General features: G+C 31.3%; 2 protein-coding genes and 1 non-coding gene across 8 annotated transcripts; all 3 read right to left on the reverse strand.

Annotated features, from left to right (window-relative positions):
• Positions 1–915: 915 nt before the first annotated feature.
• LOC114290532 (uncharacterized) lies at positions 916–13,103 on the reverse strand. Of its 6 annotated transcripts, none has more exons than XM_082925189.1 (8): positions 12,442–12,619; positions 11,755–11,929; positions 6,174–6,283; positions 4,255–4,990; positions 3,980–4,114; positions 3,747–3,809; positions 3,455–3,615; positions 916–1,571 (listed from the first exon to the last, which is right to left on the reverse strand). In XM_082925189.1, exons 2-8 carry the CDS (start codon positions 11,879–11,881, stop codon positions 1,317–1,319), a joined length of 1,587 nt encoding a protein of 528 aa, XP_082781315.1. In that variant the 5' UTR covers positions 11,882–11,929; positions 12,442–12,619; the 3' UTR covers positions 916–1,316. The 6 variants fall into 6 exon arrangements, with proteins under 6 accessions (XP_082781315.1, XP_082781316.1, XP_082781319.1 ...); XM_082925190.1 differs by having other exon boundaries at positions 6,227–6,276; positions 12,442–12,572; XM_082925193.1 differs by lacking the exon at positions 11,755–11,929 and having other exon boundaries at positions 12,442–13,103.
• Positions 13,104–17,119: 4,016 nt separating this feature from the next.
• Positions 17,120–19,525, reverse strand: LOC114290324 (B3 domain-containing protein Os01g0905400-like). Its single transcript, XM_082925194.1, has 2 exons — positions 19,362–19,525; positions 17,120–17,820 (listed from the first exon to the last, which is right to left on the reverse strand). The coding sequence occupies exons 1-2, from the start codon at positions 19,494–19,496 to the stop codon at positions 17,248–17,250; spliced, it is 708 nt and encodes a 235-aa protein (XP_082781320.1). The 5' UTR covers positions 19,497–19,525; the 3' UTR covers positions 17,120–17,247.
• On the reverse strand, positions 18,928–18,993 carry LOC114290634 (small nucleolar RNA U49). Its single transcript, XR_003639084.1, has one exon. It is a non-coding gene; the product is annotated as a small nucleolar RNA U49 (small nucleolar RNA).
• Positions 19,526–24,299: the final 4,774 nt, after the last annotated feature.

Below are 24,299 nucleotides of genomic sequence, written 5' to 3' on the forward strand. Positions count from 1 at the left end.
GATGGACTACTCACTCCTTTGGATAAGCAATCCGAATAGTGAATAGTCCCCCCTTAATCCCCCCAATCAAACACATCCTAAGGCTTTTTTTTTTTAGTGTTACATTGGAGTGTTACACTTGGGTGTTACATTGAAATGTTACAATTTAAAATTATACATTTGTTCAAAGTTTACTAAGGAATTTTTGTACTCCTTTCGAAATGTTTAAAGAATTCCACATCGTTTTGGAATGTTTGAAAAATCTCATATTTCCAATCATTTTTGTATTCCTTTTGAAATGTTTTTCCAAACAAAAAGATTATCATATAAAAATTCATCCCAAATTCAATTTTTATATATTGTGTACCTTACCTTTCTAGCACAAAAGAGGAAAAAAAAAAAAAAAGAAGAAGTTTGTACTCCTTTTAATTTTTCTTTCTTGCAAACTTGTGAGTTAGGTAAGTAAAACTTGTGATTGTCTAACTGTATTATATATTCACCCCTAAGCCTGAATCTATAGCCTGCCATACAATTACAAAACCAATTCATATCTCAAATAAAATGCCTTAAGGATTTACATATTTTAAGGAGTAAAACTTTGTAAATAACCAAGGCCATGACACTAGGCTCATTTGGGGCTTTCCTATTCAACACTTAAAAAAAGATAAGAAGTATAATAATCAGGCTTAAAAAAAGTTGTTATATGTTGATCGCCCATTACCCTTTTTCAAAGGGTTAGTTACATTTTACCCCTCACAAATATTAATTAAAATCAACTGTAACCCCCTTAATTTTAAAATGTACATTTAAATCTCTCAATAATCAAAATCGTTTCACTTCCACCCCTCCAGAAAAGGGGCTTTTGTATAATTTTTAATAGTTTAGTCTAAATGTATGGTTTAAAGTTAAAAAAGAGTAAACTGATATCCAGTGATAATTAAAAGAGGTAAACTACAATTGTTCATTAACAAAAGATCACATAATACCCACCATCTATCTCATAAAAAAGATCCACCATTGACAAATGAGCTATTCCCAATTCATGACAGCATGAGTGAAACTTGGTCAAAATTCCTATAATCTAGTAGAGATATACAAATAGCAAATCTATATAGCAAAATAATCCATAAAGATATAGCAAGTTCTATTTTTTGACATTTTAAAGCAAAATATCCATCAAGATAACTTATATTTTCAACAAGTCATAAGTTATGTACAAAAATAATATAAGTGTAACACTTTCCTAACTCAAAATATATGTTTCATAGATTCTAGTCATCATATTTGGCAAAGTACTGATATGTACTGTTGAAACTAGAAGAGTTTGAAGCTCCATCTTACTTCCTATCAACACTAACTTCATAAATGCACTCCGACACATCCTCAATTTCAAAAAAACATTCATCTCCAACCTGAATGCGATTTGCCTTGCAAAATGCTTCCCAACCACTTGCCAAAACTTTGATACCCTGTTTCTCATGGTAGATGACTGGCCACAGTCTAGATACTGGGTCTCGAAGGCGAACTAATACCTTCCTTTCCATTATTGGCCGTCCCCTGAATGAAACCGACGGCAAGCAACTCGGCAACTCCTGCACCAACATTAAAGGATTGTGAAGTTTAGAAATGCTGAAGAAAAGGGTACATTATTTTCACTATCTTAAAAAAAAAGGGAAAATCTCCGAAATGAATAAAGTTTAGAAATGCCAAAGAAAAGGGTACATTATTTTCACTATCTAAAAAAAAAAGGGGAAAATCTCCGAAAAAACATTCATTTACACACAAGAGGTGCAAAAAGAGTCCATTCAATTGGTTAAATGATAACAAGTAGCCAACATCAAGTTTTCCATGATAGGTAATACATGAATGGTCTTCTAATTATCAGCAATGAGTGGAAATTCAATTTATTGACACGGAGAAATGACGGTCAACCTGCTACCATAAACTCAAATATTGTGTTTGGATCTGCGGAGGGAAAAAAAAAAAATGAAGAGAGGATTTGTGAAAAAATATATCTCATCAACTAATCCAAACATAGTCTACGGGTTTCACTCATAGTTTTGCGGTACTTGATATCCGTGATTTCAAATTCATGCTCAACTGATACAAGTTTAGAGAGAGATAGAGAGAGGAGGCGGGTTGATTACTTTTTCAAACTAAGACCAAGACAAAAGACAAAAAAAGAAGTTACAAGTGGGAGTAGGAAATCATAAAATGGGCCTTTAAAGAAAAAGGAAAAAAGAAAAAAAAGGGGAGAGAGAGAGTAGGGAACTGTTCATTGAACATTTAGGTACCTTGCTGAAATTCGAAATTCGGTCGAATCCTTGTGAATTAACCATTTCTCCACATATTTCAACTCATACTAACACATAAAAGGTGTTTAACAGGGAAAGTCGAATGTTTTTGGTCTGTTTTCATCCATTCCATCTTCTCTTAAAATGGTAGGAATAAGCATTTCATCAATAACTTTATTTGGAACTGAATTCTGTTACATAGTAATTATTATTAATGACCTCTAGCATGTAAGACCAAGGAAAATTGAGAATACCGAGTTATAATGCAGTGCAATCAGAAGAACAATATCACAGAAAAATCATTTTCGGCTGCAAAAATTCAAAAAAAAAAAGGGTGACACGTTAGGTAGAGTATCAGACACGTGTCCACCGTGTGTCCGATGCGTGTCCATGTCCGACACCCATACGTTGCCTCCGAAGAGGTGTCCATGCTTCATAGCTTACGATCATTGATCCAATTTTACGATCCGATCCTATAAACTCCTCCAACAATCCAATGTAGGATCCTGATTTTAACAACCTTGGGAAGGAAGAGGGTTCAAATGATGGGGTGTGATGGTCGGTGAATTGACGGAGATGGTGGTCAGTGAATCTCCAATTGAGTTAATAGATGAGCAAGAAAAGAATCTTGATTTTGAATGCAGCACATATCAACTTTGAACATTTATTTCATTTCCATTGTATCAATTTTATGGTAATGATAATACAATGCCCTTTGGACATTTGGGTGGGGAAGAGGGAGATTAATGCGAGTAAAGAGGGGGAAGGAGCAAGACATAGATGGAGTCTCATGTCTCTTAGGGGAAAATTTGGTACTTTGAAAAAAAAAAATGTTACTGACATCACTACATTCTGTTAATTGACCTAATGGCAGACTGACGGATGTGAAAAACTGTAATGTGATCTAAAATTTTAGGCTGCAGGATGTATTTCAGAACCTCAGGTACTCAAATGTACTTTTGATAAGCCTCGGGGGTGTATTTGTAATTTACCCTAAATTAGGTAAACACACTCAAAAGCAATTACTGAGACCAAAATATTAGAGCAAAAACAAAACAAAACAAGAATCTTTATAATACAACATGCTAATTGATTTATTTAGACTATTTGCTACGAAGGATGAATTTGTTGCTATAAAAACTGTTCAAAATCAACTAACAATGAGTGAATGAGTAACATACAAGAAAAGACAGCCTGCCCGTCACAGCCAAGAAAGGGATTTTGACTGAAAGTGTAGAGGTTGCATCAACAGGTTCAGTTTTCACCACTTTGTGCACATGATCATTATCTTTCATGGAAGGACTGGAACTCCTGTCACACTCCTTGATCTCTGGATACTTTCCTGCAATCATTCATTGCATTTTATACTGAAGATGGAAATACATGCCATAAATCATGAAAGTTGGGCACACATGATCATGTTCATGTCTAAACAGCTAAGCAAGAGGAAAAGAAGTGAAAATACAATCATACCATGCATCATCTTCTTTGCCCTCATCTCCACCCGCTCTTTTTTAACCACTTTCATCCTCTCTCCTGCTCAACATAGCATTAGGTTATACATCTTCTTAAATTATTCTTTAAATAGCACAGAAAAAGAATAAAACAATAATAAATAAAATAACATAGCCTTAAAGCTTAAGTGAAAACAAAGTGCTGCAACAACAACTGGAGCAATGGAAAATAGACAGGGACTGGAAACACACCAGATTGACAATTCCAAGTTTGAACAGAGGCTGGAAATTCACAGAACTTTGACACACCGGCAAACTTCTGTTGCATACTTTGACACCTTTCCATGAGGGAAGTATCTTTCTGGGATATCAAATCCTTATTGCTGCCTAGTAATGATTCAAGACTCTTCATGTGAGGAAAATTAAAGTGAATATAGTAAATTAATAATGAAAAGAAGAAAAAATAAAAAAAGAACAAAGAATTTAGAACTCATAGTTCCACGCAAAATGAAGACAAAGCAACTAACTATATCGTGTCTTGCTCCTCCGCTCTCGCCCAGAAGTGTTGCCATTGCCATAATCTTGATCAGACACGTTATCTAAAAGCGTTGTCTGGCTCACTACCTCTTCAGTCACAGGTAACTTATCCACTATTTCAGCTTCAGCTTCAGATTGCGGCATTGTATTAACATGGGAAAGGGGCCTTACATCTTCTACCAGAACGTCTTTAGTTCCATCAACACTGGATGTCCTCGGCATTTCAAAGTCTGCCAAGTCATATAAAGAGCTCAAGCGGTCCACTTGTCCTACCCCAGAATCTCTATCAATCATATAAAATGGTTCTTCGATGCATTTTGTTCTGGGAACATCAGATACAGCAGAAGTATTTGAACCCTCTTTGTTCATAGAATTTATAAAAACATTATCAATTGTGTGGCATTGTTCATCTTTGGCACTGGAATCTCTGTCAGCCCTTGTTCGTTTCTTCAGATTGCTATTTTCCTTTGAAAAATAGAGTTTTTCACACCCACTTTTTCCATAGATTTGAACAACAAAGTGAGATTGCTCTATGTAATGGAATAACACAAAATCTCCAATTTCTAGACCATGTTCGAGTGAAAAAGCAGGCCATCCCTGTTGGAAAGCCAAGGACCCATCATATTTGGATAAAGTTACCGTCCACCTCTGCCCACTTGCATCCTCCAGCTCAGTTTTTTGATCAATCAAGTCTGTCACTGTTCGAGCAAATTTAGGAGGCAAGAACTGCAAAGAAATAACAGCTTAGAGAACATAATATGGATGGTTTAAGCAGAAAATCTGCAAAAGTTTAATACAGATACTATAATTACAAAGTTAACTACAACAAAAAGTTTGTTAGAGCAACTCCAATGGTGAAAACTAAAACGGCTTTGTCAAAGTAACTTCTTTGCTTCATACAATACAAAAAAGGTCATTTTTAGCTATACAAATCCAATGGTCCCATGTTATTTTGGCACAACCAGCTCTCATATCAATTTGTGACCATTAGATCTACTTCCCAAAAAGTATCTAGTGTGGTATAGCGAAAAATGGCTTTGGCTCAAGGATTTGGCATGGCATTAGAGTTGCTCTTATACAACCTTGGAATGATACAATTCATACACATGCAAACAATGACTACAAATGTGTTGAGATTTTGACACTGAGAACCCTTTTCAGGTCAACTACATTAACTGAGCAATAAAACAAACACACGTGCATACGTGATATGATACTGCTACCAAGAAAAATATACCATGAGACCAAGAAAATTTAATGATTAATTCAGAGAAACTCCAAATTAACTCAGCAAACACTTCTTGTAATAAAATTTTTGCAGATTGCAATTTTTGCTCTCTTTTTTTTCCTTTTTCCTTTTTTCCTATTTTTTTCCCCTTCATTATAGATTAATTGAATCCCCAAATTTTCTATTGTTTTTAATGTTTCAGGTGCAAATATTTTTGCAATGTCATGTTGCCCACTATTAACAAGGATAAGTAGATAATCATAATGAAAGGACAACAAAAAAAAATGACAACCAGAATAGGAAGATCCATCATTATACCATCCACAATATAGCAAACCACAACCCTCTACTTCACTCGGCACTAGGAATCAATCTTAAAATCAACAGAAGGAAAAATAAGATTAAACATAACTAAATCAAATAATTTATGCTATGAGACGTAAATGCAAACAGAGCAATGAAACCAAAAGCAGTATTTCTATCTTCTTTTTTTTAGAAACTTTTTTTACCCTCATAGATCCGTTTCAAATCACAAACACAGCGGAACAACGAAACACATGATCTTGACCAATGACCCTCAAAATTGTGGGGGAATCGGTCCACAATTGGCCAATGGGGAATAGTGTTAGAGAAACAGTATTTTAAAATAACTAACAAGGAATTGTAGAAATGTAACTATACCAGGACTTTCGAAAAATTATCACCGATCATGATTTTGAAAAAAGAGGTAGTACATGCTTGTATAGGGCAACCCATCTCTTCTCCTCTGATGAAATTCCCTCTGCTGTAAACTTATATATACAAAGAAACAAAACAAAATCAATTAGAAGTTTTAGAAAAATAAGGGGAGGGAAAAAGGTACAAAGAAGGAAACTAGCCACCTAGAAATTATAAAACTGGGCTAACCAACCATTTAGCCACAAATATAATAAGGCATTCAAAGTCTTCGTAAGAGCTTTCAAATTTACACATGAAGTGATTTCATAAAAAACATAAAATAATGTAATTCAAATAAAAAACAACCAGGGTTCTCAAACAAAGATTGATCATAAATAAACATAGAGATAATTACATTTACAACAATAAATAACAAATTTATTACATATAAGTGCGTTTAATGAAAATATTTCTTCAAACATCTATGTATAGGAATTTAATTATTAATAAGTCAAAAACATAGACAAAAAGTCATTTTTACCCATCATCCATTCTTCCCCACAAACACGCCCCCTCCTTCACACTACTTCTAACACTTTGTTTACAAACACACAAAATGTAACCACGTAGATCTATATATATATATTAAGAAGCACAGACACAGATACAACACCGATTTTCAAAAAATGCAAGACACGGCACATGGAGAAGACGTACAAAATATATAATTTTATATATTAATTATATGTCATATATATGAATATATCATTTAAAGAAAATTAAAAAAAAAATACAATATAACAATTAATTTTATAAATTTACATTGTTTTTCTTCTATTATTGTATCCTAAGTCATTTAGTTTAACCTTATAATTAGTTTCATACGTTTAATCAATGGACACGTGTTCTCCAAGTGTCCGGGTCTATTTTTTTTCTTAAAATAAGACACTTTTTGACAAGTGTCAGTGTCTGACACGACACGACATGTACACACCACATTTTTAGAAGCTCTCATGCTTTTTTGTATGAGAGGAAATTAATATCAATTAGGGTGAAAGAGAGCATTAGTTAGATTTTGGCATGCCGATTCCTTCTCAGCTATGGGCACATATTTTGGAGCAACCATTTGAGTTTGCTTCTTCTAAGAAGCACTGACACAAACACAGACACGCAAATTTTTAAAATGCAAGACAACACACGTTGGAGACATGTGTAAAACATATAATTTTGTATATTTATTATATCTCATGTTTTTAAATATTTATTTATTTGTGTCAAATATTTAATTTTATCAAATTTATCAACTTTAGGTATGTTATTTTAGTAAAAAATTTAGCGTGTCCCAGCATGTCCGACACCTGTACGTCACCTACGAAGAGGTATCCGTGCTTCATAGGTTTGCTTTTATGTTGAATTTGATAACACTTATCTAGCAGTTGTGATAATTGAATTAGAGAAGGCGGCCATGGTGATGGGTGTTTAAATATGGGTGTTTGAATAGGTGGTGATAGGATAGTTTTAGTGGCAATAAGAAGAGACATATATAGGCAAATATGACTTTTTCCTTGTGCTTTTGACTGATCAGTAAGTAAATTTTTTTATATAGGGGGTAGAAGCAAATTTTTCATTTAATAGAATTAACATTTGTTAACTTATGCATAAGAATCCCATATATATATATTTTATGACAGCGCATAATTTGCTCTCATAAATATAAGAAACTACCCTTGTCATGAACAACAAAGAACAAGAAATTGCCACGAAAAACAACCTGAAACATTGCTAACAACTTATATTACCGTAAAACACACACACACATTGGTAACAATTTCATAAAGCCCTACCTAGTTGAGTTTAGAAGTTTTTTGACCAAACGCATGTTATTTTATTTAAATCTCAAATTCAAGTAGTTTTAAACTTAATTCTCAAACTCATATTGTTTCATGAAGTCATGTTTACCTTAAAGTTGAAGACTCACGACTTTAAAATTATGGAAGTCATGACAACTTTATAAAACATTTGGTTACAGTTTTCATAAATTATTTTTAGATAGGTTTTCGTTTGTCTTTACTAAATTTTTTTCACATTTTAGTCAATTTTTTTACTTTTTAGATACATCAAGATTAGATGTATCTAAAAAGTAAAATTTTTTAACTACAATAATAAATAAATAAAAAATACTAAACACGAACAAAAAACCAAACAAAAATGCACACAGATATTTGTTCGAATTTTTAGATAGGACAATTCGCTTTTTCCAAGAGACAGACACCCTTCGTTTTCCATAGTGAGAGGGAGAGAGAGGCGTTTCGTTGAAAGGAGGGAACTACACTTTACACTAGAGACTAGTAGAACTTTGGAAAGAAGAGAGGGATAGCAAGAGAGAGTATGAAAAAAACCAGGGTTTAATTCAAACCCCAAACCCTCCATGGTTAAACCTCTGTACCAAAAACAAAGCACTTCTCAATTCCTCGCTCGCATTACTCTCTATCACCAAGGTCAATTGCTATGCTCTCTCCTCCTTTTTCCCCTTTTCTTCATATATAATTATTATATTATAGTATGCCATTCTAAAGAGAAATTTTATAATATACATTCATTTTTTATGTTATGACTGATTGTGATGTTGATTATTTCTATTGTGATTGTTATTGTGATTACATTAAAAAAAAAAAAAAAAGGTCTTTTGTTTGATTATGACCCATTATGTTTTTTTAGTTATGACTAAAAGGATGTAGTTGTGGCATTTGTGATTTTGTGTAGACTGCCTAGTTTCGCAACATCACTTTTTAGGTTAAAAGTTAAAAAAAAAAAAAAAAAAAAGAAGCCAACAACTTATACTAAAAAGTCAAAAATTCCTTTATTTTTTTACTTTTTGCACATCTTTTTGGAAAAAAACTAAAAAAGCATCCCAAACATACTAGTTTTTTTATATCATATTATAGACAAAAAGCCAAAAAATTACTAAAAAACATGTTCCCAACATACTAACATGACCCATTCTAAGGCCTTGTTTGGGAAGTGAGCTATTTTAGCATGGCTAAAAATGTTATGTGTTTGGGAAGTTAATTGGCCTTTTTTTTTAATTGTTGTGATGATTGTGAGAAAAAAAGTAAAATTATTATGGATTAAACATGACATTTTGTCTTATTAGTTATTTTAGCTTATTTTGTCTTTCAGTGAGCTATTTTAGCCCAACCAACTTTCCAAACAAGGCCTAAATACTATCCTTTGGGTGATGCTTTCGTGTTTTCTATGCTTAGCTCAACCAACTTTCCAAACAAGGCCTAAATACTATCCTTTGGGTGATGCTTTCGTGTTTTCTATGCTTTCCTGTTTCCTTTGAATCTCCATTGACATGTCTGTTGATTGGGATTATAGGGTTTTATGTGCATTTAATACCAAAGTCCGATTCTTTTAAAACAAAATTTTCAAAACCAATTAATTTTGAACTTAAGCTCTGAAAAAAAATTTCATGTAAATTGATTTTGCACAAAAGAAAAGAAAAAATTCTTTTTATTTTCCGGTTATTTGGTTGACACTTCAAACAACCACTTTCTGTTGTATGCATTGGGTAGAAGTCAACAAAGAGTCTTCCTTTGAGTTCTGAAAAGATCAATGTATTGAAAGCATAGTTGTTAAATCGAGATTTGAATCATGAATCGAAATGATATTGTACCGAATTGCGAATCGTAAAGATTCGGTCACCTTTTTTAAATTACACAGAATAATAAATGTACACACTTAATATTAAATATATCTAATAAACACGAAATATTTAGACTTAAATCAATGAAAATATTGTTTTAAATGATAATCACGTGGTCTGAATAAGAAATGATGATCATATGGTCTAAATAAGAAGTTAGCACAGGTTCCTATATTTACCACTTCACATTTTCCCTTTTAAATACTATTTCTTACTAGCCATTCTTAATAAAAAAAGCAAATAAAGATAAATTTTCAATTTTCAAGTAACAATAACTCAACAACAATGTTTTTTTTGAAACTTTTTACAAGGTTAAAAAACCAAAATCTTCAAATTTTTTTTTCTAAAATCTCACTTGATGCCTTCAAAAAAATCATTTTGTAAATGCAAGTACTTAGATAAAATTGAATATATAAGTTTAGAATATTGTAGAGAGCTTTTTTTTTTTTTTTTTTTTTGGGGCTAAGGTTTGAGTATTTGAGAGTAAATAGCAAGGTTGTGTGACTGATTCGGTTGTGTGAACCCTTTTCCAACAAAAAGCCAAACATCAATTTTAGCAATTCACATTCACCGATTCAGTTCACCAATTGGGTTCACCGATTCACCTACGATTCATAGCTATTTGCGATTCACATAACCGGTTCGTATCAACTACCCACTGAATCGAATTGAATCGTACGATTCAAATCGCGAATTGTACGATTCTAATAAGAGAGATTGAAAGAGTTAAGCTGGAAGTGAACTTTTTAAGAAAATTGACTTTGTGAAATTTTTAATGGTAAATCATTTTGGGGATTATGATGAAAAATACTTGTCTCAATAAATATGTTACTTTTTATTCAACCAAACAATGAAAAATGTATAAAATATTTTTGAGAAAATATTTTTAATCGAAACAAACGGAGCCTAGAAAAACTTATCTTTTAGATGTGTTGTGTTGTGTACGGTTAGGTGAATGGTTTATGTTGTGTTTTGTTTGATTTTTCAAAAACCTTTTTTAGATGAGTTCTTGTTTATTTTTAGTGATTTTGTTTATAAATATTTTAATAAATTTCTTGTACTTTTTAGATGCACCTAATTGAGATGCATCTAAAAAGTAAAAACAAAAATTGACTAAAATATTAAAAAAAGACTAAAGGAAACAAAAATTCGAACAAATATCTGTGTGCATTTTTGTTTGGTTTTTTGTTTGTTTTTAGTATTTTTTTTTTTTTTCATATTGTAGTTAAAATTTGTTACTTTTTAGATACATCTAATCTTAATGTATCTAAAAAGTAAAAAAATTGACTAAAATGTGAAAAAAATTTAGTAAAGACAAACGAAAACCTATCTAAAAATAATTTAGGAAAACTGTAACCAAATGTTTTATAAAGTTGTCATGACTTCCATAAACATAATTTTAAAGTCGTGAGTCTTCAACTTTAAAGTAAACATGACAAGTAAACATGATTTCATGAAACAATATGAGGAGTTTGAGAATTAAATTTAAAACTACTTGAATTTGAGATTTAAAAATAAATAAATAAAATAACATGCGTTTGGTAGGGCTTTATGAAATTGTTGCCAATGTGTTTGTTTTACAGTAATATAAGTTGTTAGCAATATTTCAGGTTGTTTTTTTTCTTGTTCTTTGTTGTTCATGACAAGGGTAGTTTCTTATTTTTATTATTTTTATGAGAGCAAATTATGCGCTGTCATAAAATATATATATATATATATGGGATTATTATGCAGAAATTAACAACTGTTAATTCTATTTTGAACATGGAAGAGATCACCCAAAAATCAGAGAGAGAAGGGAAAGAGAGAGAGAGAGACAAAGGGAGAGAGAGAGACAACGCTGGATGTGTGTATATATATATCTATATATAACAAACAAAGGGCATGAAATCGTACATTTTTGGTGCAGATCAATGGAAAACAGGGAGGAAAGGAGTTCGATCGGCTGCGATCTTCCAGATGTGGCGGAGTTCTCGTCGTCGTCATCGCTAGAGAGTAAACCAGAAGAGGAGAAGAGAGGCATGGGGGTGTCCGCGGTGCAGGTCGGTGCGGTTTAGGAGAAAAATAGAAACTGTACGGCGGGTGGCGGGGCGGATTGATAAAAGTGTTATTAGAAATTGCCATTTTTTCTATCAAAACCCGGTGGTTCGGTTGGCAAATAATGGTGATTTCAACTTGGCGGTTCGGGCAGATTGATGGTTTATAAGAAAACATAATTTAAATTATAAAACTTGAATCAATGCATAAAAGATCTAATTTATAAATTAACTAAAATAGTCAAAATTAAAATATTGTGTTTTCATTATGGGCTCCTAGACAATATTATGAGAACACTTTGATTAAAATAAAATAAATAAAGTACTTTCATGTGCTCACCAGACAATATGATGAGAGAATCACTAATTTATGTTTTGTACCATTAGAAAGCATCACTAATTTATGTTTTATACCATTAGAAAAGCTTTGATACGACAAATAAACAACTAATAAAACACTGCCTATTTGTCCACTTCGGTAAGAGATAGATATTGAGGAATGGAGAGAGAGCAAAGAGAGAGAGAGAAAGGAAAAAGAGCCACATACCAGGCAACTCGGCGAGCAGAGAGCAGCAACGGAGAGGAGAGAGCAGCGGCGGCGAGCAGACAGCAGTGTCGGCAAGCGGACAGCAGCGACGGCGAGGCTAACGGCAGTGGCGGAGAGACTAGGACAGTGCCGATCGGCAAGATAAGGAAGGAGGAGGAACAAGAGCAGACAGCAGCGCCGATCGAAGAATGAGATATGTTTAGATGTGAATTAGGTTTAATTGAGAATTTATTGTGTGTGTGCGAGTGTATGTACATTTGGTATGATAGATGTAATCTAATGGTTGGAAATATAACTTGGATGTATATACAGTGGCAGGGGAAAATGTTTTAACAAAGTGGCGGTGCGGGTCAATTTTTTCAGCGGGTTGGTATTTCCAAACTGCCACCCACACCGACCCGCTAGTCCTAGCATCTTAACCCGTCCACCCGCCTGCCAGAATTGGAAAAAAATTGCGTTTAGAGCGGTTCGGAGCGATTTTGGCAGTTTTGACGGTTTTGTGCATAGCCCTAGGCGTTAGAGAGAGAAGCGTGCTAGGGCAAATGGCAAATCCATAATTTTTCAAGTTTTGAAGGGGTATTTTAGTCATTTTAGTCCCCTCAACCTAGCTACGCGCATAAGCTTTGAATAAGCATCCCTGAGCTGCTTCGCTCCCCCTCCCCAAAGCTGGAAATAGATTACAAATAAGCTATAATTTGATGATTTAAGTTACACCAAACACATATTTATAACTTAAATTAAGTTAAAAGTTAAAATAAGTAGCTTATAAGCTATGCCAAACAGGCACCTTGTCAAAAAAACAAAAATAATAGTAGATGAATTACAAATACAATTCTTAGGATTTGTTTAAAATTCAAATAATTCTTTTATTAACAAATTATTAAGTTAATTCATAATTTTTAATGATATTATAAATATATTTTAATTAATAATTTGAATAATTGTATTATTGTATAAGAGAATAATTATAAATTTTATTGCTGTCATAAGTAACAGAACACAAAATTTTATTATTTTTTCTTTACTCACAAATTGCAAAGACTACCGCAAGGTCATATTGGTTCCTCAATTCTCATGTTTCTTCCCTTCACCTCTTTCGCATCATATAAACTAACGAAAAATCCGTGCTATGCATGGATAAATAACAAAATGTGGTAAATAATATGAAATATGTTAAAAATTAATTAAATACTATGATATTAATTTAGATGAGTATTTAAATAACAAATTTGAGTAATTTCACTATATTTATATAAATATGCAGGAGTAATTAATTTTTTTCAAATACACTCAATCAAATAAATTTAATTGAAAATGAAGAGTAATAGTGAAATTCTACAAATGTAGGATAAAAATAAAAAAAATTAAGTTAAAATTTGAAAATGAATATAGAAAGAGAAAATTAGATAAATCTTCAAAAAAAATAAATTCAACTGAAAATCAAAAGTGATAGTAGATTCTGTAAATATAAGATAAAGATTAAAAAAATAATAATAATCAAGTTTGAATTTGAGGATGAACTATAAGAATATAGAAAGAGAAAATTAAATAAATTCTAGAAAGATGAGGTAGAGAGAAATTCAGTAAATATCAAATGAAGATTGAAAAAAAAAAAGAAATAAAGTTGAAATTTAAAAATTCAAAAATAAAATATGATAAACTTGAAAAAAAAAAATCTAATATAACTCTAATAATAGAAGAATAGAAGATGGTCGTAGTTTAAAAATTAGATAAAAAGTGAAATGTCACCTATAATTTTTTTAGTTTGTTTAAAAAAATAAAATAAAATAAATAAAAAAAACTCAAAAATAAGAACTGAAATGTAATAAGTTAAAAATTATATAAGAGTTAAATGGCAATTATAATTTTTTAAAATTTAAATTTTGTGTAGTTAAAAAATAAGCATTTATGATATCTTATTATACAAATTTTAACTCGATTTTGTATCTACTACTAATAATTTTTAACAATTTTGTATTCTAAAGCTAAAGAATTAAAAAAAATTAAAAAAATAGGGGATCACCCTATAAATTTCAACAATTTTTGTATTTTGGAAGCTACTAAATAAAAAAAATAATATCACTTTTCTTTTTAAAATCTTAGTTAGTTTCATTTTAATTTTGTTTTATGTCAATAACCTATAAATTTTAGCAATCTTTGTATTCTGGAGCTACTAAATAAAAAAAATCACTTTTCTTTTTAAAATCTTGGTTACTTTTATTTTTACTTTGTGTTAAGAGTTAGTAAAGTGGCCTTGACAGTGCTATGCACGATTATAAATAAATAATCAAAAAATAATTTAAAAATTAAATAATAATATAAAATTTATCTAAAATATATAATAAAAATGATTTATAATCAATCAACTTTTATTCATTTTATCAGAGTTACACATAAATCACTTATATATTTATGCCAACGTGACATTCATCTAATCATTAAAAATTGTCTTGGTCTATGCCTAACTTATGAATCATTTGACGTATTTATTTATTAAATTGGTAAATAAATATCTATAAGTATTTTTTTATTTTTTAAATAAGAATTATGAACATATTTTATGCATATCTATTAAAAAAATTAAACTTATTTACAAAATTATATATTTATGCTACCACTATGAAATAAATAGCTACATATATTCAGATATTAAAAAATTATCTAAGATAAAGCTGTCCTCAATTATATGTCATATTTTAAATTTAATCTTAGTAAAAATATTTAATAATAATAAATTTAAATATTATGTATAAATTATATCATAATTTATCGATTCGTAATCGGTATGAGCTAGTTTGGGGGTTCTAATATTGGATTAAACATTCAATGGACCAATTTTGGCCCCTGTTTTGATGATTCGAATTTACATTTTAGGATTCGTCGAGTACATCATCCCTGCAAAAAATCAAGTCAATCAAATAACGAAAATCATGTGTTTGGATCAATTTTTTATGAACTGTTTATTTTCTCACCATTCATTTTTTGCACACAAACACATGATTGCCGTTATTTTATCGACTTGATTTTTTATAGGGATGATGTACACGACGAATCTTAAAATATGAATGGTTCAGATTATTAAAATGGTGCCCAAAAGTGAGGGCACAAGGCCCAACAACACTTTTCTAGTATGATGGAGGACTGGAAAGAAGCCCAGACCGTGTCAAATAATCAATAATGTCTAAATTTTAAGTTAAAGAATTAATTTTTTTCATGTGTGTATGAATGTATCAAAATCATGCATTAATGCAATCTTAGGGAAGCAATTTTGAAAATAAATTTGGTATGGTAAATATAAATTAATGAAGTAATTGGAAATGGTAATTATGGTAGCATAATTTAAGGGTTTAATATAAAACTTCATGAATTTAATTATGAGCTAATTAAAATGCAACACATAATGACACTTAATATTTTCATTATTAAAAAATTAAAGATTAAAAAAAAATTAAGTTGAGAGTTTGAACCTTACCCTATTAACGTTTATTGTGTATGAAAATAATGAGATTTGATATATATGTTGAGTAGTAATGGCCATAGTGAGAGGGGAAAAAAAAAACATGTTACGAAATTTTAAGCATATAAAAATTGTAAGAAATATTCCGGATTACCTAGACATAATTGCCTACCATGAGAAAATCTCAAGGAAAGGAAGCTAAGAAATATTCCGGAAGCTCTTGGAAGATTTGAGAAAATGTGAAAATATGGTATATAATTCTATAATGTACATGACAGGATCTAGAATAAGTTCTAGAGCATTTAAGTGAAGATTCGAGGAATAGAAGCAATAGAAGTTTCTAGAACCTCCTAGGGAAATGAAGGTGGTAAAAGACCCTTATACATACTTCTAGAATGAGATAGATATTTGTATAGATATTTTTAGGAAGGATGCTAGAACCTTCATGTAGAATAAAGAAAACTTCCATAAGAAACTTGTTCATAACTCCTTTGTATGTTCTGGAATATTTTAGAAAAGGCCTAAGATTTTTAAGGTGAATACAAAGGTGAATATAAAGAGAACCCTTCATTTCTCTTTCTTGCAAACTTGTGAGTTAGATCAAGTAAAACTTGCGATTGTCTAACTGTATTATATATTCACCCCTAAACTTGAATCTATAGCATGTCATACAATTACAAAACCAATTCATATCTCAAATAAAATGCCTTAAGGATTTACATATTTTAAGGAGTAAAACTTTGTAAATAACCAAGGCCATGGCACTAGGCTCATTTGGGGCTTTCTTATTCAACACTCCAAAAAAGATAAGAAGCATAATAATCTCGCTCAAAAAAAGTTGTTATATGTTGATCGCCCATTATCCTTTTTCAAAAGGTTAGTTACATTTTACCCATCACAACAATCAAATAAAATCAACTGTAACCCCCTTAATTTTAAAATCTACATTTAAATCTCTCAATTATCAAAATCGTTTCACTTCCACCCCTCTAGAAAAGGGGTTTTTGTATAATTTTTAATAGCTGAGTCTAAATGTATGGTTTAAAGATAAAAAAGAGTAAAATGATATCGAGTGATAATTGAAAGAGGTAAACTGCCAGAATCTTGATTAGACACGTTATCCATCATTTGAAACTCCTTATTTTCTCAAGAATTGGCAAGTTAGGTACATCTGAAAGCGTTGTCTGCCTCACTACCTCTTCAGTCACAGGTAACTTGTCCACTATTTCGACTTCAGCTTGAGATTGCGGCATTGTATTAACATGGGAAAGGGGCCTTACATCTTCTACCAGAACTTCTTTAGTTCCATCAACAACGGATGTCCTCTGCATTTCAAAGTCTGCCAAGTCTTATACAGAGCTCAAGCGGTCCACTTGTCCTACCCCAGAATCTCTATCAATCATATAAAATGGTTCTTCGATGCATTTTGTTCTGGGAACATGATGAAGCCTTTCATTGACGTTATCAATGTTTGAAGTGGTATACGTGGTTGCCATTGGCAGCCTTCGGCTTATTTCACTTTCAGAACCAGATACAGTAGAAGTATTTGAACCCTCTTTGTTCATAGAATTTATAGAAACATTATCAATTGTGTGGCATTGTTCATCTTTGGCACAGGAATCTCTGTTAGCCTTTGTTCGTTTCTTCTGATTGCTATTTTCCTTTGAAAAATAGAGTTTTTCACACCCACTTTTTCCATAGATTTGAACAACAAAGTGAGATTGCTCTATGTAATGGAATAACACAAAATCTTCAATTTCTAGACCATGTTCGAGTGAAAAAGCAGGCCATCCCTGTTGGAAAGCCAAGGACCCATCATATTTGGATAATGTTACCGTCCACCTCTGCCCGCTTGCATCCTCCAGCTGAGTTTTTTGATCAATCAAGTCTGACACTGTTCGGGCAAATTTAGGAGGCAAGAACTGCAAAGAAATAACAACTTAGAGAACATAAGATGGATGGTTTAAGCAGAAAATCTGCAAAAGTTTAATACAGATACTATAGTTGCAAAGTTAACTACAACAAAAAGTTTGTTAGAGCAACTCCAATGGTGAAAAGTAAAATGGCTTTGTCAAAGTAACTTTTTTGCTTCATACAATACAAAAAAGGTCATTTTTAGCTATACAAATCCAATGGTCCCATGTTATTTTGGCACAAACAGCTCTCATATCAATTTGTGACCATTAGATCTACTTCCCAAAAAGCATCTAGTGTTCATAATTCCCTTTGTTTATGAGGGTATAGCTGAAAATGGCTTTGGCTCAAGGATTTGGCATGACATTAGAGTTGCTCTTATGCAACCTTACAATTCATACACAAGCAAACAATGACTACAAATGTTTTGAGATTTTGACACTGAGAACCCTTTTCAGGTCAACTACATTAACTGAGCAATAAAACAAACACACGTGCATACGTGATATGATACTGCTACCAAGAAAAATATACCATGAGACCAAGAAAAATTAATGATTAATTCAGAGAAACTCCAAATTAACTCAGCTAACACTTCCTGTAATAAAAATTTTGCAGATTGCAATTTCTGCTCTCTTTTTTTTTCCTTTTTCCTTTTTCCTTTTTTTCTATTTTTTTCCCCTTCGTTATAGATTAATTGAATCCCCAAATTTTCTATTGTTTTTAATGTTTCAGGTGCAAAAATTTCTGCAATGTCATGTTGTCCACTATTAACAAGGATAAGTAGATAATCACAATGAAAGGACAACAAAAAAAAATGACAACCAGAATAGGAAGGTCCATCATTATACCATCCACAATATAGCAAACCACAACCCTCTACTTCACTCAACACTAGGAAACAATGTTAAAATCAACAGAAGGAAAAATAAGATTAAACAATAACTAAATCAAATAATTTATGCTATGAGACATAAATGCAAACAGAGCAATGAAATCCGTTTCAAATCACAATGATAGCAGAACAACGAAACACATGATCCTGACCAATGACCCTCAAGATTGTGGGGGAATCAGATGGTCCACAATTGGCCAATGGGGAAGAGTGACCACTATATACTGTTGCTGTTTGGAGTGTCATATGGCACTTCCTATCATATGGATTTTCTTCCTCATATGGGAAGATTTCTGAGAGAAACTGAATCTCAAAACATAACCTTCAAACATTTTACAAATAAAATTGTAGCATTAATTCTCGACACTTCCAAACCCCAAAAGACCACCCATCCTAATCAGACCCTTGGAAACATGGTACTATTTTTTTAGATTATGAAGTATGCAGTTACCATACATTTTGGGAATGGGGGTGTATTGGTGTTGGAACCAAACCCTAAAATTCTTGAACCGACTCCAAAGGCCCCCAGCGTAGGGTACTATAGAGAAGTATGAAACTTATGATTTTTCCAATCACATATGATGGAGGACCAATAGTGTTAGAGAAACAGTATTTTAAAATAACTAACAAGGAATTGTAGAAATGTAACTATACCAGAACTTTTGAAAAATTATCACCAATCATGATTTTGAAAAAAGAGGTAGCAACAGTTGATGGGTCCTTATTCTTCCCATGAATCAATAAGCAATTCAATGTGCACTTTGCACATGCTGGTATAGGGCAATCCATCTCTTCTCCTATGATGAAATTCCCTCTGCTGTAAACTTATATATACAAAGAAACAAAACAAAATCAATTAGAAGTTTTAGAAGAAAAAAAAGGGGAGGGAAAAAGCAGGGCCGGCCATGAGATTTAGGGGTTCTAAGACGAATTTTGAAAGTGGAGCCCTTCTTACATTGAAAAAAAAAAGTTCATAGATAAAACGATAAGTTATAACTTTTCTATTTGTTTGTAGCTACAAAAAAATTTACTTGCACATATAATCATTAAAATTATAAACAAAACAATTTAATGAAACAAAATCAAGACAAAAAAAATTAGGAAAAAATTATTCAATTAAAACTGATAAAGACCTAGGTAAAAAAATTAGGGCAAAATTATTTATTCCACTAAAATCTAATAGATAAAGAAGGTAAAAAAAAAAATTAGGGCCCATATATTCTATGTATTGTTCTTCTTGGGGCCAAACACTTTTTTTTTAAATATATATTTTCATTTTAATAAATATGGGCCAAACTACACTTATAAATAAATATGGACTAAACCATACATGGACCCAATAAAAAATTTGGGGGCCCTTTAAATTGATCCTTAAAAAAAAAAAAAAAAAAAAGAGACACATTAGGCCTATAACATTTTACTAAATTTGGAGCCCTATTTTTGGGTCAAAATTTTGGGGCCTAAGGCAGAGGCCTTACTGGCTTTAGGCCAGGGTCGGCCCTGGAAAAAAGGTACAAAGAAGGAAACTAGCAACCTAGAGCTAACCATTTAGCCACAAATATGGTAAGGCATTCAAAGTCTCCCTAAGAGCTTTCAAATTTACTCCTGAAGTGATTTCATAAACAACATAAAATAATGTAATTCAAATAAAAAACAACCAGGGTTCTCACACAAAGATTAATCATAAATAAATAAAGAGATTATTACATTTACAACAATAAATAACAAATTTATTACAGATAAGTGCGTTTAATGAAAATATTTATTCATAAGTAATTATTAGTAAGTAAAAAACATAGCAAAAAGTCATTTTTACCCATCATCCATTCTTCCCCACAAACGTGCCCCCTCCTTCGCACTACTTCTAACACCTAGGTTTTCATCATATACAAACACACAAAATGTAACCACGTAGATCTATATATATAAGCATAGGCATAGATACGACACACCGATTTTCAAAAAATACAAGACACGGCATGTGGAGAACACATACAAAATATATAATTTTATATATTAATTACATGTCATATATATGAATATATCATTTAAAGAAAATTAAAAAAATACAATATAACACTTAATTTTATAAATTTACATTGTTTTTTTTTCTATTATTGTATCCTGAGTTATTTAGTTTAAACTTATAATTAGTTTCATACGTTTAATCAATGGACACATGTGTTCTCCAAGTGTCCGGGTCTTTTTTTTTTTTCTTAACATAAGACACTTTTTGACAAGTGTCAGTGTCTAACACGACACAACATGTACACGCCACATTTTTAGAAGTGTTCGTACTTCTTTGTATCAGAGGAAATTAATATGAATTAGGGTGAAAGAGAGCATTAGTTAAATTTTGGCATGTTGATTCCATATCAGTAATGGCCATGTATTTTGGAGCAACCGATTGAGTTTGCTTCTTCTAAGAAGCACCGACACGGACACAGATACACAAATTTTTAAAAAATGCAAGACAACACACATTGGTGACATGTGCAAAACATATAATTTTATATGTTTATTATAATTTATATGCCATGTTTTTAAATATTTATTTATTTTATGTCAAATATTTAATTTTATCAAATTTATCAACTTTATTTAGGTATGCTATTTTAGTAAAAAATTCAAAAATTTTAGCGTGTCTTCAACGTGTCCCAGCATGTCCGACACCTGTACGTCACATACGGAGAGGTGTCCATGATTCAGAGGTTTGCTTTTATGTTGAATTTGATAACACTAATCCAGCGGTTGTGATAATTTAATTAGAGAAGGCGGCCATGGTGATGGGTGTTTGAATAGGTGGTGATAGGACAGATTTGGTGGCAATAAGAAGAGACATATATAGGCAAATATGACTTGTTCCTTGTGCTTTTGACTGATCCGTAAATAACTTTTTTTATATAGGCGGTAGAAGCAAATTTTTCATTTAATAGAATTAACATTTGTTAACTTATGCATAATAATCCCATATATATATTTTTTATGACAGCGCATAATTTGCTCTCATAAAAATAAGAAACTAAGAACAAGAAATTGCCACGAAAAACAACCTGAAACATTGCTGACAACTTATATTACCAGAACACACACACACATTGGTAACAATTTCATAAAGCCCAACCTAGTTGAGTTCAGAAGTTTTTTGACCAAAAGCATGTTATTTTATTTATTTTTTTTAAATCTCAAATTCAAGTAGTTTTAAACTTAATTCTCAAATTCATATTGTTTCATGAAGTCATGTTTGCTTTAAAGTTGAAGACTCACGGCTTTAAAATTATTGAAGTCATGACAACTTTATAAAACATTTGGTTACAGTTTTCATAAATTATTTTTAGATATGTTTTCGTTTTGTCTTTACTAATTTTTTTTCATATTTTAGCCAATTTTTTTACTTTTTAGATACATCAAGATTAGATGTATCTAAAAAGTAAAATTTTTTAACTACAATATGAAAAAAATATATATATATATTAAAAACAAACAAAAACCCGAACAAAAATGCATACAGATATTTGTTCGAATTTTTGTTTTCTTTAGTATTTTTTTAATATTTTAGTCAATTTGCTTTTACTTTTTAGATGCATCTCAATTAGGTGCATCTAAAAAGTAAAAGAAATTTTATTAAAATATTTATAAAAAAAATCACTAAAAATAAACAAGAACTCATCTAAAAAAGGTTTTTGGAAAAATCAAACCAAATACAACATAAACCAACCACCTAACCGTACACAACACAACACATCTAAAAAATAAGTTTATCTAGGCTCTGTTTGTTTCGACTTAAAATATTTTCTCAAAAATATTTTATACATTTTTCATTGTTTGGTTGAATAAAAAGTAACATATTTATTGAGAAAAGGTATTTTTCATCATAATCCCCAAAATGACTTACCATTAAAAATTTCACAAAGTCAATTTTCTTAAAAAGTTCACTTCCAGCTTAGCTCTTTCAATCTTTGTTATTAGAATCGTACGATTCGCAATTCGAATCATACGATTTGATTCAATGGGCAATCGATACGAACAGGTTGTGTGAATCGCAAATAGCTATGAATCGTAGGTGAATCGGTGAACCGAATTAGTGAATCGATGAACCGAATCGATGAATCGTGAATTGCTAAAATCGATGTTTGGCTTTCTTTTTTTGCTTTTTTATTTTTGGAAAAGGGTTCACACAACCGAATCAGCCACACAACCTTGCTATTTACTCTCAAATACTCAAACCTTAGCAAAAATAAATAAATTCTCTCTCTACAATATTCTAAACTTACATATTCAATTTTATCTAAGTACTTGCATTTATAAAATGAATTTTTTGAAGTCATCAAGTGAGATTTTAGAAAAAAAATTAAAGATTTTGGTTTTTCAACCTTGTAAAAAGTTTAAAAAAAAAAACGTTGTTGTTGAGTTATTGTTACTTGAAAATTGAAAATTTATCTTTGTTTGCTTTCTTTATTAAGAATGGTTAATAAGAAATAGTAGCTAAAAGGGAAGATGTGAAGTGGTACATATGGGAACCCGTATTAACTTCTTATTTAGACCACATGATCATCATTTCTTATTTAAACCACGTGATCATCATTTAAAACAATATTTTTCATTGATTTAAGTTTAAGTATTTCGTATTTATTAGATATATTTAATATTAAGTGTGTAGATATATTATTCTATGTAATTTAAAAAAGGTGACCGAATCTTTACGATTCACGATTCGATTCGATTCGCGATTCGGTACAATCTCATTTCGATTCACAATTCAAAACGATTTAACAACTATGCTTTCAATACATTGATATTTTTAGAACTCAAAGACTCTTTGTTGACTTCTACCCAATGCATACAACAGAAAGTGGTTGTTTGAAGTGTCAACCAAATAACTGGAAAATAAAAAGAATTTTTTTTTTCCTTTTGTGCAAAATCAATTTACATGAAAAATATTTTCAGAGCTTAAGTTTAAAATTAATTGGTTTTGAAAATTTTGTTTTAAAAGAATCAGACTTTGGTAATAAATGCACATAAAACCCTAATCCCAATCAATAGACATGTCAATGGAGATTCAGAGGAAACACGAAAGCATCACTCAAAGGATAGTGTTTAAGCCTTGTTTGGGAAGTTGGTTGGGCAAAAATAGCCCACTGAAATACAAAATAAACTAAAATAACTAATAAGACATCTAACCTAACCCATAATAATTTTACTTTTTTCTCACAACCATCAAAGCAACTGAAAAAAAAAAAAAAAAAAACCCAATTAACTTCTCAAACACAAGATTTTAGCCATGCTAAAATAGCCAAATAGCTTACTTTCCAAACAAGACCTTAGAATGCAGCCCCGCTACAAACCCTCGGACCCCACACCCCCACACATTTGTGAGAGAGAAAGGGAGGAGAGAGGGAAAAAAAAAAACATAATGAGTGTTACAAATCAATTGGGGGTTATGGGGTCACAAATTTTGGAGTCTATTGTCCCTTAGAATGGGTCATATTAGTATACACACACTACAAGAAAATGCACTTTTGGCGACTAAAGTTTTAGTCGCCAAAAGTAAAGTTTTTAGTCGCCGAAGCCTTTTCACGACTAAATATTTTG

This window comes from Camellia sinensis, chromosome 4, assembly GCF_055761805.1.
Source record: "Camellia sinensis isolate YWXY chromosome 4, ASM5576180v1, whole genome shotgun sequence".
NCBI classification, from domain to species: domain Eukaryota; kingdom Viridiplantae; phylum Streptophyta; class Magnoliopsida; order Ericales; family Theaceae; genus Camellia; species Camellia sinensis.